The sequence below is a fragment of the Mesoplodon mirus genome (assembly GCF_964341445.2).
Source record: "Mesoplodon mirus genome assembly, chromosome: 16".
NCBI classification, from domain to species: Eukaryota; Metazoa; Chordata; class Mammalia; order Artiodactyla; family Ziphiidae; genus Mesoplodon; species Mesoplodon mirus.
The window spans coordinates 24280146-24295370 of NC_138992.1; the positions used below are offsets into that span (position 1 = coordinate 24280146).

General features: G+C 33.2%; 1 protein-coding gene across 3 annotated transcripts in view; it reads left to right on the forward strand.

Annotated features, from left to right (window-relative positions):
• The window catches only part of CSMD3 (CUB and Sushi multiple domains 3), a gene marked incomplete at both ends in the record, with an annotated part of 1109686 nt that overhangs the window by 117302 nt on the left and 977159 nt on the right, over positions 1 to 15225 (forward strand). For all 3 annotated transcript variants that reach the window (XM_082600704.1, XM_082600705.1, XM_082600706.1), the window contains one exon: positions 14127 to 14349. In XM_082600704.1, the coding sequence (XP_082456830.1) occupies positions 14127 to 14349 (223 nt within the window). The remainder of the gene's footprint in view (positions 1 to 14126; positions 14350 to 15225) is intronic.

A 15225-nucleotide genomic window follows, 5' to 3' on the forward strand; every position in this document is an offset into this window, starting at 1 on the left:
AGATGGTCTTGCTCTGTGCTTTGTCCTAAGCCATCAATTTATAGTGACTATACACATGGACTTCTGGGCATGCCTCTCTGCACAACTCTATCTTCTCCATGCTCCCTTCCACAAACTGTAATTGCTCTGTTTGCCCTGAACTCTGAAATATTCCTGCTTGACTCAGTGGGATCACAGTACCGTATGCAAACTCCAATTCTCCGTACCACTATTGGGAAATTGTTCCCAGCAGAGAGTTGGTAGGGAGAGTTCTAGGGCTAAAGGTATGAAGGGAATATAGTGAGTTTACTGTTGTGCAAACAGAGCTTCTTCCAAGAAAGGAAGACAAGCTTGGCAGCCATGGACAGTACCCTGTCCCTGTATGGAATATGTAAGGGAAATGATTACAATGACCTCTTCTCTTCTCTTAAACTTTTATCTACTGCTGTGTCTCACATTGGCCAAACTCAAATTGAAGCTGGCTGGCCAGAGGGCAAGGACTGGTGATGCAGTCTATGGCCAGCCTCTCAAGTGGTACTGGGAAAGAAGTAGAGACATTTGAACGGGGAAAAGGAATAACCAGCAAATAGACATTTCTGAATTTAGCACAATAAGTAATTTTAAATTTATAATGGAAAACACCTTTACTCACATATTTATGTAATCATTAGGGTACTGTGAAAATTATATAAAAATCCAGTTTATTACCTTGAATTATAACATTATACACATATAAAAATGGCCTAATATTATTGAGAGGAATATAAACTGATATGTCTATAGATTTTACAAATATTCCACAGCTTGAATAAGTTTAAAGATGTTGAAAAGGCAGATTCAAAGCCAGACAGGCATAACTGGTATAATTTTTAGAAGATTAAATAATAGTCACTTTTCCCAGTTTTCTAGGAGCTGTACATGTTTTGCTAATCCTCACAAGAATTTTATAGGCTAAATGTTATTATTGTTCTTAACTTACAGGCCAGGAAACAGAGTCTTAGAAAGACTAATTAAATTTCCCAGGATCACAAAGCTATTAAGTGATAAAGAACAGTTCTATGTAAATCCAAAGTTTACTTTCTTAACAGTGCAAGCTACTGAGTATAAAAGGCAATTAATTTAATGAGATGACTGATGTAAAAGTAGATGATATTTTATTTAAAAATAAAAGGAATAATACAAATAACACCAATATTAAAATTTATTCAGAAGACCTATGAAATAGTTGGGAGAGAATGGGGCTTTATGAAGCCTTTGGTTTATTCAAAGGCATTGGAATTATGCCAAAAGGCATTAAGTTTAGAGCACATATGGTTCATAGGGTATGGTTAGTTATAATTAATATCCATTTTAATGGCTAAAGATCAGAAGAAAATTAAGGTATTTGTAACAGAAAAATACAATGAAAATCGTCATATGAATGGACTATTATTTTTAAATGTTCTTTTAGTCCAAGGGATAAAAGATATAGTGTATATATCATTAGAGGTAGAATGTGAAATCTGTGGTCAGTGTCTGATACAAGCCACAATTTCTGAAAGTTTAAATGTGAAATACTAATATATCTTAACATGATATCTTATTTGACTACAATGCTTGATAATTAAATGTTATCCTTGTCCTTCAATATTTTGTATTAATCAGATCAAGTTAAAAGTCATTTATATTACAATTTTATTGTAGTTTTTTCTGTAGTTTTTTTTTAATTCACTTTACAATAATATCCTGATGAACTCTTTATAAGTCTGCAGGTGATGCTGTAGAAATAATTCAACTCTCATAATTTTCACCTGGAATATTCATTTATAGTAGTAATTCTACACTGTTGAAAATATATTAGAGAATCATGTATTGAAGTTAGGAAGCAACTGGAGACCACTGATTTCTTCCCTTTGACATTACAGGCTAGTGCTTACATGCAATCTGATAATATTTGTCTAAGATAATCTCATTTGCCAGATTGATAGGCTTTCCTCTCACTTATTTCTATTTTCAAGAGGCATATCTGTCCCTAACTGTTCTTTCCATCCTGATTAATTTATCCCATTTGTCTTCTTGATTTTTTTTTTTTTTTACTTTAGAAACTTTCAAATGCAACCAGAAATATTTTGGCTATTCCTCAAGTCTGTCTGGCAATTCTATTATTATAGAAAATGGTGAATATCCTAGGTAATTCCCAACTACATGGACAAATCAACACATGGATGCTACAGTATAAAACAGTCCAATGAATTCAGGAAAGCAAAATTACATATTTCTTTCTTACCATCAAGAAGGAAAGAATGAATATTTTGGATATACAGAATGGTCTGAGTGACAAAGTTTGAAATGTAAGGGCAGTCTACAACATGTCAGTGGAGCAGTATGATTGATACACTTTAGAAAATATGCCTTGGACAATCGCACCTTTTACCTTAAACCTAAAAGATATATTTTACCTGATACTAGCAAAACTAGAGCAAAAATGAAACATCAAAAAGTTTAATACATTAAAGAATCAACTCAAATTTGAATATATCTTTATTTTCCCACGAGCCTAATTTTAGATAGTTTTTCAAGGACTCATGTTATAGTACTTACCATATATATCTATAAAGTATTTGTTTATATCTGCTCTACCATTTGATTTTGCCAATTAAGGGTTGAAACACTGTTATAAATTTTTTGTAAAACCTGATGTTCAGTACAGTGTTTGGTACCTAGCCCATGTTCAATGAATAATATTGCCTTGAACTATTGAATTCACTGTAAATTGTTTTTGCCTGAATAATTATATTAGTTGATTTTTTAATACAGTTCAGACATAGATTTTTAGAATGAAAGACTTTTTTGGTTAAAAAAAAGGATGAGATACTGGTTGATGTGACAGAAAATGAAAAAGTGTAAGTGATAAGAAATAAAGATAAAGCAACATAGTGCAATTTCTACCTCTGGCTCTGATGGAGTAGCTTTTAATGGACAACTTTCATCAAAAACAATTATAAAAAATAGATAAAACCTTTAAAAAGCAAAAAAAAAGTATTTGTTGCTAGAACTAAATTACAATAAATATTGGAAACAATTTTTCAGATAGAAGAAAAATAAACCTAGATGAAAGGTCTGAAATGATAAAACAAGCAAATATATAGGTAAATCTAAATGAATGCTGAGTAATTAAGATAATAATAGTGTCTTTGGGTTGCTTAAATTATATGTATAACTAAAGCCTACAAAAACAATAATACAAACATCAGGGTCTGGGATAGAGTTATAATTCTCTAATATACTTGCTTTGTTCAGGAAATGATGAGTACTAATTTGTAACTGACCCTAATAATCCAGAAACACATTTTACTCTCTAGGGTTACCACTAACAGAATATGCAACTAGAAAGCTAATAGAAAGAAAAAATGCAATTAAAAGGCCCGCTTGATTAATATAAAAGAAAACAAAAGGAGGAAGTAAAAGAACAAATGTCAGGCAAAACAAACAGAAAACAAATATATATATAGTAAGTTTAAATAGATTAAATACTCCAAAAGTAAAGACTGTCACATGAGCTAAAAAACAAACAAAAAAATCTAAACACTGCTTATAAGAAATCCACCCTGACTATAATCTTATAATAATTATAAGTATAGACACTAACATAAATAACTGAATGTACCTATACTAATGGCAGATAAAGAACACTTTATGTTGTGAACATTGATGGATCTAAAGATCATTACATAATGATACACAAGTAAATTCACCAGGACCATATAATAATTTTAACTATATTTACTTAATAATTTACTGTCCAAATATATGGAACAAAAACTGAAATAGAAGTGACAAATGCACATTACAGAGATTTTCAAGTTAGTAGCATATTAAAAATACAGAAAAAATATTAGCAAGAGTAAGAGAGATATAAGCAACACAATTAAAAATTTTGACCCAATTGGCATGCATTCACCCAATAAATAAAGATTACACATTCTCTACAAACCTACATGGGAAATGTATGTACCAATATCAAGTTACATTTTCTCCCTTAAGAAAGGCAAGCTCTCCAGCATTAACATTTGTGTGATGTTCTGAGATGAAAATTGTCCTCCTACTCTATAAAGAATAAAATAATTTAATGTGTTTTTATTGATAACCTGAACTAGAGTTATGGAGTTATATTTCACAGGCATCCATCTGCTAGCATATTAGATACATTTGGGCAGTAGACATTTTTAATTCTCTGACAATTTGGTAATAGGATTTTTTAGGGTGTTTATTTAAATCTGTATGTTTTAATTCAAAGATAGTGGAATAGTTAAATTATGTAATGGAGCTTCATGGCCTAAAATAATAATTATAGCAGTAAAGAAGAGGAAGAAGAAAAGGAGAAAGAGGAGCTAACATCAATAATAGCTACTATGCTTAAAATATTGTTCAAAGAGATCTGCAGTTGTTAACAGGTTTAATCGTTAAAACAGGTACTCTTATTATCCCATTTAATAGATAAGGAAGCTGAGACTTAATAAGGTTAGTAATTTGCACAAAAGGCATGTTAGATTGTGAAATAAGGATGTCTAGCTTCAGAATCTGTGGCTCATTGAAAAACTTGTATTTTCAATGAAACTATGAATTACATTTTAAAATTTAAAGAGACATGTAGACAAGAAGGTCTCAATAAATTCATATTTTAGAGAATACATAATAAAAACAGTAATTTCTTAAAAAATGAAACTAGGTGAAAATTTTTTTTATTAGTTTCTGCCTTATAACAAAGTGAATCAGTCATACATATACATCTGTTCCCCCATCCCTTCCCTCATGCATCTCCCTCCCTCCCACCCTCCCCATCCCACCCCTCCAGACGGTCACAAAGCGCCGAGCTGATCTCCCTGTGCTCTGCGGCTGCTTCCTACTATCTATCTACCTTACGTTTGGTAGTGTATATATGTCCATGCCTCTCTTTCGCTTTGTCACAGCTTACCCTTCCCCCTCCCCATATCCTCAAGTCCATTCTCAAGTAGGTCTGTGTCTTTATTCCCGTTTTACCCCTAGGTTCTTCATGACTTTTTTTTTTTTAATTCCATATATATGTGTTAGCATATGGTACTTGTCTTTCTCTTTCTGACTTACTTCATTCTGTATGACAGACTCTAGGTCTATCCACCTCATTACAAATAGCTCAGTTTTGTTTCTTTTTATGGCTGAGTAATATTCCATTGTATATATGTGCCACATCTTCTTTATCCATTCATCCGATGATGGACACTTAGGTTGTTTCCAGCTCCGGGCTATTGTGAATAGAGCTGCAATGAACATTTTGGTACATGTCTCTTTTTGAATTATGGTTTTCTCAGGGTATATGCCTAGTAGTGGGATTGCTGGGTCATATGGTAGTTCTATTTTTAGTTTTTTAAGGAACCTCCATACTGTTCTCCATAGTGGCTGTACCAATTCACATTCCCACCAGCAGTGCAAGAGTGTTCCCTTTTCTCCACACCCTCTCCAGCATTTATTGTTTCTAGATTTCTTGATGATGGCCATTCTGACTGGTGTGAGATGATATCTCATTGTAGTTTTGATTTGCATTTCTCTAATGATGAATGATGTTGAGCATTCTTTCATGTGTTTGTTGGCAGTCTATATCTTCTTTGGAGAAATGCCTATTTAAGTCTTCTGCCCATTTTTGGATTGGGTTGTTTGTTTTTTTGAGATTGAGCTGCATGAGCTGTTTATAAATTTTGGAGATTAATCCTTTGTCAGTTGCTTCATTTGCAAATATTTTCTCCCATTCTGAGGGTTGTCTTTTGGTCTTGTTTATGGTTTCCTTTGCTGTGCAAAAGCTTTGAAGTTTCATTAGGTCCCATTTGTTCCTGTACACTAATGATGAAAAATCTGAAAATGAAATCAAGAAAACACTCCCATTTACCACTGCAACAAAAAGAATAAAATATCTAGGAATAAACCTACCTAAGGAGACAAAAGACCTGTATGCAGAAAATTATAAGACACTGATGAAAGAAATTAAAGATGATACAAGTAGATGGAGAGATATACCATGCTCCTGGATTGGAAGAATCAATATTGTGAAAATGACTCTACTACCCAAAGCAATCTACAGATTCAATGCAATCCCTATCAAACTACCACTGGCATTTTTCACAGAACTAGAACAAAAAATTTCAAAATTTGTTTGGAAAAACAAAAGACCCCAAATAACTAAAGCAATCTTGAGAACAAAAAACGGAGCTGGAGGAATCAGGCTCCCTGACTTCAGACTATACTACAAAGCTACAGTAATCAAGACAGTGTGGTACTGGCACAAAAACAGAAAGATAGATCAATGGAACAGGATAGAAAGCCCAGAGATAAACCGACACACATGTGGTCAACTTATCTTTGATAAAGGAGGCAGGAGTGTACAGTGGAGAAAGGACAGCCTCTTCAATAAGTGGTGCTGGGAAAACTGGACAGGGACATGTAAAAGTATGAGATTAGATCATTCCCTAACACCATACACAAAAATAAGCTCAAAATGGATTAAAGACCTAAATGTAAGGCCAGAAACTATCAAACTCTTAGAGGAAAACATAGGCAGAACACTGTATGACATAAATCACAGCAAGATCCTTTTGGACCCACCTCCTAGAGAAATGGAAATAGGTGAAAATTTTAACGAGTTTTTCAACAACTGTTTCAAACATCCTTATCTCTAGTGCAATAATATTACATAGACATGACCTAAATCAAAACACTGTATTAATGGCTGGTGATCATACAATTTAAAATAAAATATATAAAACTATTTTTTATGGCTAACTACATTTCTGATGATTTTTGTTACATCTGTTGTTCTCCCTGGCTTTATATAGAAAACAGATGTTTCTTTATACCTCTCAATCCATCTGAAGATATGTCATATATCATATACACCCTCCCTCCATAAAAGAAAACAATAAAAATACATGTGGAAAAATAAAGTGATAATCGTAGAATTTAGAAAAAATGAGAGAAAAATGTCAGGAGGGATCATCACTGTTCATAGTGGCTTGAGCTTGATATTGAAGGACCTGAAATTTTGCCTAAGCAGAAATGAAGGGAATAAGTTTCATTTAAAGAAAACAGTATATAAAAAAGTAATGGAGGTAAGATAATTTAAAGCTTATTCTAAAAAAGATGAGCAAATTATATGGGAAAGGCCCAAATTTCAATGCCACTTACAGGGGATGATTTGAGAGATAACACAAAAATCATAGCTTAGATTTCAGGCCAATGACATTATTTAGATTTTTCCATAGGGTTAGCTCTGTTTTAGGTGGATGGCTCTGTTGAAAATGTATAGAAAGGATTAAGCGTAGAAGTAACTGAAGAGGGAAATGGCACAGGCTGTATTCCCCAGAAAGCAGAGTCTGTAATGGATTCTGATTTTTTTAAAAAGTATCTTGAAAGCAAAAATATTTCAGGTTATATAATGATACATATAACACAAATTCAAGGAATATTGCAAGTATATTTCACTATAGATCATTTCTCTGATTGAATAAGGATAGAATAAAATACTCAGGTGACCTGCTACCAGCAAAATTTCTGATAGTTAGGTTTTGCAATTAATTTAATTAACAAGCATTGAATACTGTGTCTTATGGAAATTGTTTTTGCATTTTCTATGATGTTGCCTTAAATAGTGATTGTTGTCTAAAAGAACATTCTACAAATAATGAATGTATCAGTATAAATTAGAAAGCAGAAATTTCCTCCTTCAAGATCAGAGGAAGAGCTATTCAATATGTGAAAAGACCATGACATTGAAAAAAATTTGTGGTATGGGAGAAGAAATTTTAGTTATGACCTAAAAGTTTTCAATAAATGATGAAATAAAAATCATATGCTTTTCATATTACCTAAAGTGATATACAGATTCAATGCAAACCATATCAAAATTCCAATGGCATTTTTTAAAAGAAACAGTAAAAAAATCTCAAAATTCATATGGAACTACAAAGGATCCAAATAGCTAAAACAATCTTGAGAAAGAAAAGCAAAGCAGTAGGCCTCACATTTCCTGATTTTAAAATATATTACATAACTATAGCAATCAAAACAGTATGGTACTAGCATGAAGATAGAAATATCAACCAATGGAACAGATCAAGGACCCAGAAGTAAACCAATACATCTATGGTCAAATGATCTTCAAAAAGGGTGCCAAGAATACACAATGGGGAAAGGAAGTTTCTTCAACAATGGTGCTGGGAAAACAGGATACCCAGATGTAAAAGAATAAAATTTGATCCTTAATTTATACTATAAATAAAAATCAACCCAATGTAGATTAAACACTTAAACATAAGACCCAGACTATAAATCTCCTAGAAGAAAACTTAGGGATAAAGCTTCTTGACATTGGTCTTGGCAATAATTTCTTGAATATGACACCAAAAGCACAGGCAATGAAAATAAAAATAGACAAGTGGGACTATACCAAACTAAAAACTTCTCTGAAACAAGGAAACAAAAGAGTGAAACAAAAAACAAAGTTTGGGCTATACCAAACTAAAAACTTCTGTGAAACAACAAAACAAAAGAGTGAAAAGGCAACCTATGCAATGGGATAAAATATCTGCAAACCATATATCTGATATAGTGTTAGTAGTCAAAAGTTGTAGAGAACTTATGCAACTCAATAACTAATAAACAATAATTTAAAAAATGGGCAAAGGAGTTGGATAGACATTTCTGCAAAAAAGAGAAACTAATGGCCTGTGGCTATATAAAACATGGTGAATATCACTAATCATTAGAAAACTGCAAATTCAAACCACAATGAGATCTTCTCATAGCTGTTAGGATGGCCATTATCAAAAAAAAAATACATATATATGTAAGTATGTGGAGAAATTGGAGCCCTTGTGAACTGATATGAGAATGTAAAGTAGTGCAGCCACTGTGGAAAACAGTATGGAAGTTCTCTGAGTAATTAAAAATAAAACTACCATGTGATCCAGCAATTCTACTCCTGGTTATTTATCCAAAAGAACTGAAATCAGGATCTCAAAGAGATGCTTCCACGTTCATGTTCATTACATTATATGTGATAGCCAAGAAGTGGAAACAATCTATACATCCATTGAAGGATGAAAGGATAAAGAAAATGAGGTATGTATATACGATGGAAATCAGCTTTAAAAAAAGAAGGAAATGCTGTCATAGGCTATACCATGGAAGAACCTTGAGGACATTATGCTAAGTGATGCAAGCAAATCATAGAAGACCAAATACTACATGATTCTACTTATATGAGATATCTAAAGTAGTCAAGTTCAGAGAGGCTAAAAGTAGGATGGGGGGTAGGGGAAATTAGGAGTTATTGTTCAATGGATATAGCATTTCATTCAAGCAAGATGAAAAAGCTTTAGAGATCTGCTATCTAACAATGTACACTCAAAAATTGGTAAGAGGATAGACTTCATATTATGTGTTTCTTACCACAATAAAAAGTAACTGCTACTGCTGAGTTCTTAAGTTTTTATCACACAATGTTGTGTGTCATAAAAATGTGAGCTTAATAGTGGAAAAAAAAAAGAAATCTTGATATGATTGGGCACAAAAGCTGCTACAGTAGATAAACACGAATGTGAAAAAAAGTAAAAATTAAGCACTAGTGTGAATGTTGTTCTAGCATGGAACTTACCACAAAAGAAAACAGAAGAAATTTAAAATATCATAAAAAATGCTGTACAAATAGTCATTGCATTGTTCTGCACTGTGAAGGACAGGTAAAATATGGACATGGGAGAAGAAAGAAAGAAAATCTAAAAATCTATATTGTTAACTAAATTCTTATTGACAATATGACCCAAATTATGGAAATTTTAATTGTTTTCAAGAATAAATTGACTAAGTGGACATTAAATGTTAAGATGTGAAAAATACAACATAAGGCATTCAGAAACAAAGACTGAATCTATGAAAATTTGTAATACCAATTTTTGAGACCAGTTTTCCATAAACACATAACGAACTATCTAGGTTAAGTTTTGCTTCCACCTGTTTACACAGCACAGTGTGCTTACCCTGATCATAGAAATCGTTCTGTAATAATAATCTATATTTCCTTGCTGTCTCATGTTGTAGTTTGTCATGAAGACAGGCTAAAATAATGTTCTTTTAGCCATTTTATACCTAAGGCATGACATATGTGATGAATAGATGAACAAATATTGAAGAAAGATCATCAAAGGAGAAGAAGCTTCACATGCACTATAAAGAGCAGTAAAGAGTTGTGAATTTATGACAACAATGAATAAGCAAAGTCATTTCATTTAGAAATGTACAGTATATGAATGGCAAATATGGATTACCAATGAAAAACCAGAAACCTAAGTAATTGTATCCTAAAAAAAGAGGAAAAGGTAAAGTATCCATTAAAAAATATGTGAAGGATATGACAAGGCAATTTACAAAAAAAAGAATGATAAATAAATGAAAAGCATATAACAAAATATTTGATCCCAGTACTAATCAGAGAAATGCAAAAATAAAATAGTAACATAATATATATATTTTTTTGCCTTGCAAAATTTGCCTTATGAAAAATCTAGTGTTGCCAAAATCAGGGTTGGAAGTCGTAAACACTTAATAACCTTGTGAAATCAGCAATAATTTTTACTCTATTGAGGATAGTTTGGCTATATGTCTCTTAAAATTTAGTACTCTCGGGGCTTCCCTGGTGGCGCAGTGGTTGAGAGTCTGCCTGCCGATGAAGGGGACACAGGTTCGTGCCCCGGTCCGGGAAGATCCCACATGCCACGGAGTGGCTGGGCCTGTGAGCCATGGCCTCTGAGCCTGCGCACCCAGAGCCTATGCTCCGCAACGGGAGAGGCCACAACAGTGAGAGGCCCACGTACAGCAAAAAAAAAAAAAAAAAAAAAAAAAAAAAAAAAAAATTTAGTGCTCTCATTTCTGGAATTCCATCTGCAGGATATATCACACAAGTGCACAAGGATATACATCCAAAGTTGCTCTTTACACCCATGAAACCACAAAGAATGAAACCCTCAAAAGGAGATATGTCAAATAAATTATAATGCAGACATACTATATGCCATTTAACTATGTAGTCATTAAAAAAGGAACGTAGTAAACATATATATGTGGATCCAGAAAAATATCAGTGATATTTTACAAAGTTAAACAAAAAATTCAGGAAAATATGCTTAGTATGACTGACTCTTTATAAAAAAATATATCTAATGCATAGAAATATACATATTATCTGCATGCCTAGAAATGGCCTGGAAAAGTAAGCTTATAACAATGACAAACCTTGTGAAGCATAAGTAAATGAGGAAAATTTTGTTTTGCTTTTAAAGTTTCTATTTACTTCTGATCTTTTGGGTGTGAAAATTATTAACCTTCTGTTGGAAAAATGTACTTTATTATTAACACTGTGATGCTTAATCAAACATATATAAACAAAAATGAAAATCAAATGAAGAACACAGAGAAGAAGCTTAAAAATAGGGGTAATTCCCAATTTACTTGGAGAAAAAAAAGGAAAGGAATTGAAATGCATGAATCAGCAGGCCCTTGAAGAATTAGTGGACAAGGCTGAGCCTGTTATTTTAGGACATATGTCCTTTTTCTAAAACTAGCAGGGTTATGGGTCTTGAGACTATATAAAACAGCCCATAGATCAGATTGTAGCTGAAGGGATTCATGCTTGCATTTAGTTATGAAGTTCAAATTGGAAGCTGTTCAGGCAGAAAACTAATAGAAATGGATGGTAGCTAATTAACCTAAGGCTTCAAAGTAATTGCTTTGCAAGAAGCAATTTTAAAAGGGACCTTTCTGTCTCTCTTTTTTTTTTTTTTTGAAAATCATAAAATGCCCTATTTGATTTTTGATGCATGAGCAAAACTATAAGTATACACACAAATTTGATTTTTAAAAAAACTTCTACCTTATCCAGCTTCTTGGTAAGTTTTTGAAAGGGCAAAACGATCACAAGAAATATGCCACATATCACATACTGAATAACCCAGGCTTACGACTTTCCCATATATAAAGATAATCAGAGTATATTACTGAAGTAAATACGGCTAGGAGGATAGGGTTATACGGATTAATCCAGCCCTGAGCCAACCATCTCACCACTAGTCAGTAGAGTCAGCTATTCCAAAGCATATAGCTGTTTGATAGAGAAGTGGCTCCCCTAGCAAAAGCAAGGTGCTCTTGTGGAATGAATGGACAACATCCCAAATTAGCCTCCATCTGCCATGATCTACAACTCTGGCTTCCCATCTTTGATGCACGGTTTCTTACACTTTTAAAAAAATATCCATACCTTTATTACATATACTGTACTCATTTCTTCTCAGAGAGAGAAGCCCCAAATTTCCTGCATCTCTACGTCCTGTTTCAAAGATACTTTGGGTAGTATGGCATTCTCTCACCCAAAATTAGCTTGGTATCTCTCACTGACAGCTTCATGGTACTTAAGCTTCATGTAGGACACACAGATGTGGAAATAAAATCTGGGTGAAGCGTTCTCATCAGAACTTCTGAAATTGAGGCAGGAAAGACAGGACCAGGCCCAAGGACAGCCTACTCACATATTGGCATTAGGCAAAGCGACCTCCATGTTTTGCACTTAATAAGATTATGACACATGGAGTAATGGCACCTAAAACAGAAACTTTGTAGCATCTGAACAAGAAACTCTGATCATGAAAACTGGGGAGCATATGCAAATAAAAACGCACAGGTTGCTAATGACCCTGTATGACTTTCCACGTGTGGTGCTCAACTAGTAAGGAAAAATTTAAGGGAAAACAGCTCTTAGAGTGCATGTACAGTAGCTTCAGGAGACAAATGCATGTGCAGGATGAGAAGCTGATGCAACCTGGTGCAATCCAGGCCACACCTCAACCCTCCCCTCAATGAATATTCCACCCGTAATCAAAAAGACCCTCCACCCACTCAAAGGGCTAAAAATAAAACGAAAAGGGGGATCATCAACCCTGTAGTGCAGCTCTTCACTCAGGAGGATGCCCACACTCTTCTCCTTAGAATGTGTAACTTTCACTTTTGCCTCAATAAACGGCTTCTTTGCTCTCTTTGCTCCCCAGCCTCAGCGTGTGTGTGTTTAAATACTTTCCTTGGTGTTTTGTGTTCTTTGACCAAATTCTTTTGGACAATTTGAACGAAAGCCTGGACTTTTGATAAACCTTTTCCGGTATCAAAACCATGGCTGCCTGCCTCTAGATCCAAGCTTTAATTGAATGTACCTACTAGTCTAGGTACATGTTGGGGACCATCTTCTCTGACCATTTTATAAATTTTAGGGTTTCACATTACCCAATATGACTACAGAATATTATATACTTATAAAAAATTCTTCAAGAAACATGCTGTGTTTTCTAGGTATCTCCAAGAGTCAAGCTCTCAATAATTTAGACCTTCCATAGAACTAGTAGGGAAGTTTTTAAGATGGCTGCTGTCAGTTGTCCAGGGTTCAGTTTTTCTCCCCAACCTTAGATATCACTCTGATATGGCTAGTTTAGGACTGTGCTCTGGTCAAAGAGCAATTACATAGGTTTTGTTTTGTTTTGTTTTTTAGGTCTGAGCCTTTTATCCCTCTGATAAAATCAGAGTGGGACAGATTTTCCTAAGGCACATTGGCCACATGGTAGAGATTTGCATACACAAAACAGTTAGCATGATTTACTAAGAAAAACTGGAGTTAATTTTTTAAGACCCAAAATGCATCCTAACATTATTAAAGTCAAAATGTTGTTTATGAGTGCCCACAATTAGATTGGAAACTACTTCAGGGAAGATACCAATTAGATTGGAAGTACTTCTAGGATTGTGTTTGCATGTTGGATCATGTAATGTATAATGAATCAGAAGTGTAGAGGATTTTATTTCATCAACTGGTTTATAATTACTAAGCACAAGATGTATGATAAATGACACATCTTCTAGTATTTTGATACTGATGTTTTACCTGTTTAAAAAAAAATAGATAATTTACCTAGCTCTTAAATTGTCATTTACAAAATTATTGTAACACAGGTCTTGGAAAAACAAAAGGTTTTTTCCAAATAATATGTCTTCTGGATTGTTCTTATTTTATGTAATATTAATGTCTGTTTATTTGTCTTTTGTTACAGGATTTATTTATACATGTGGTGGAACTTTAAAAGGACTTAATGGCACTATAGAAAGCCCTGGTTTTCCATATGGATATCCAAATGGTGCAAACTGTACATGGGTAATAATAGCAGAAGAACGAAATAGAATACAAATTGTTTTTCAGTCGTTTGCTCTAGAAGAAGAATACGACTACTTATCCTTATATGATGGACATCCTCATCCTACAAACTTTAGGACAAGGTTAGTGTATTTTGAATGGAAAAATGGAGGGAAATATTTATTGGGTAAAAGTAGTTTATTTTACAAAGGATGCTTAACATTTGTGGTGCAATTATATAATAAAGTCATATTTGCCACCCAATTATTATTCATTTGGAAATATATTATTCCACGAACAAATTAACTCCATATGTCTGACTTCACAACACTAGCATATTAATATTATCTCTGCAAAAAGTGAATTTAAATTGAATTGTACCTCTTTAGAGTGGTTAAAGGTATTTTGATTTTTAAAATTCTTACCTCAGGGCTTCATTCTTTATGGGCATAACTCTGAGTAAAGTGAAAGATTAACATGTAATGTGTCTTTCAGCGGTATGTACCCAATTTTAATATACAACGATATGCAAAATACTTAAAATCAATATTTATATGATAGCAGAATACATTAATTTTAGATAATGTGTATGGTTTATAAAGTCTAAATATCTGAAAAGTAGACCTTCATATCATCAACTGAGACATTCATGTTTCTCTCCACACAAATGAAATTATTTACTTTTAAGTTAGTTGATAAAACAGATATGAAAAGTAGCTGGCACACTGATTGTTTATAAGTGTTTCTTTAGAATTTCTTGTTAGAAAATAGAATATCTAAACATATGGTGATAATTTTTACTGTCTTATCAAAAACTGTTTTTAAACATAAATGAACTCTAATTCAACCAACAAATTTAAAATGCCAGACACTGCATATTTCATTTAGTCCTAGATTTTCACCAATGTATGCATATTTTTCCTTAACTGTAGTATAGTGTTTTTTTATTTAATTCTAATTCAAAATATTCTAAGCAGATAATTTGTAAGAATTAAAGACCCTTACATACTTGACTACGT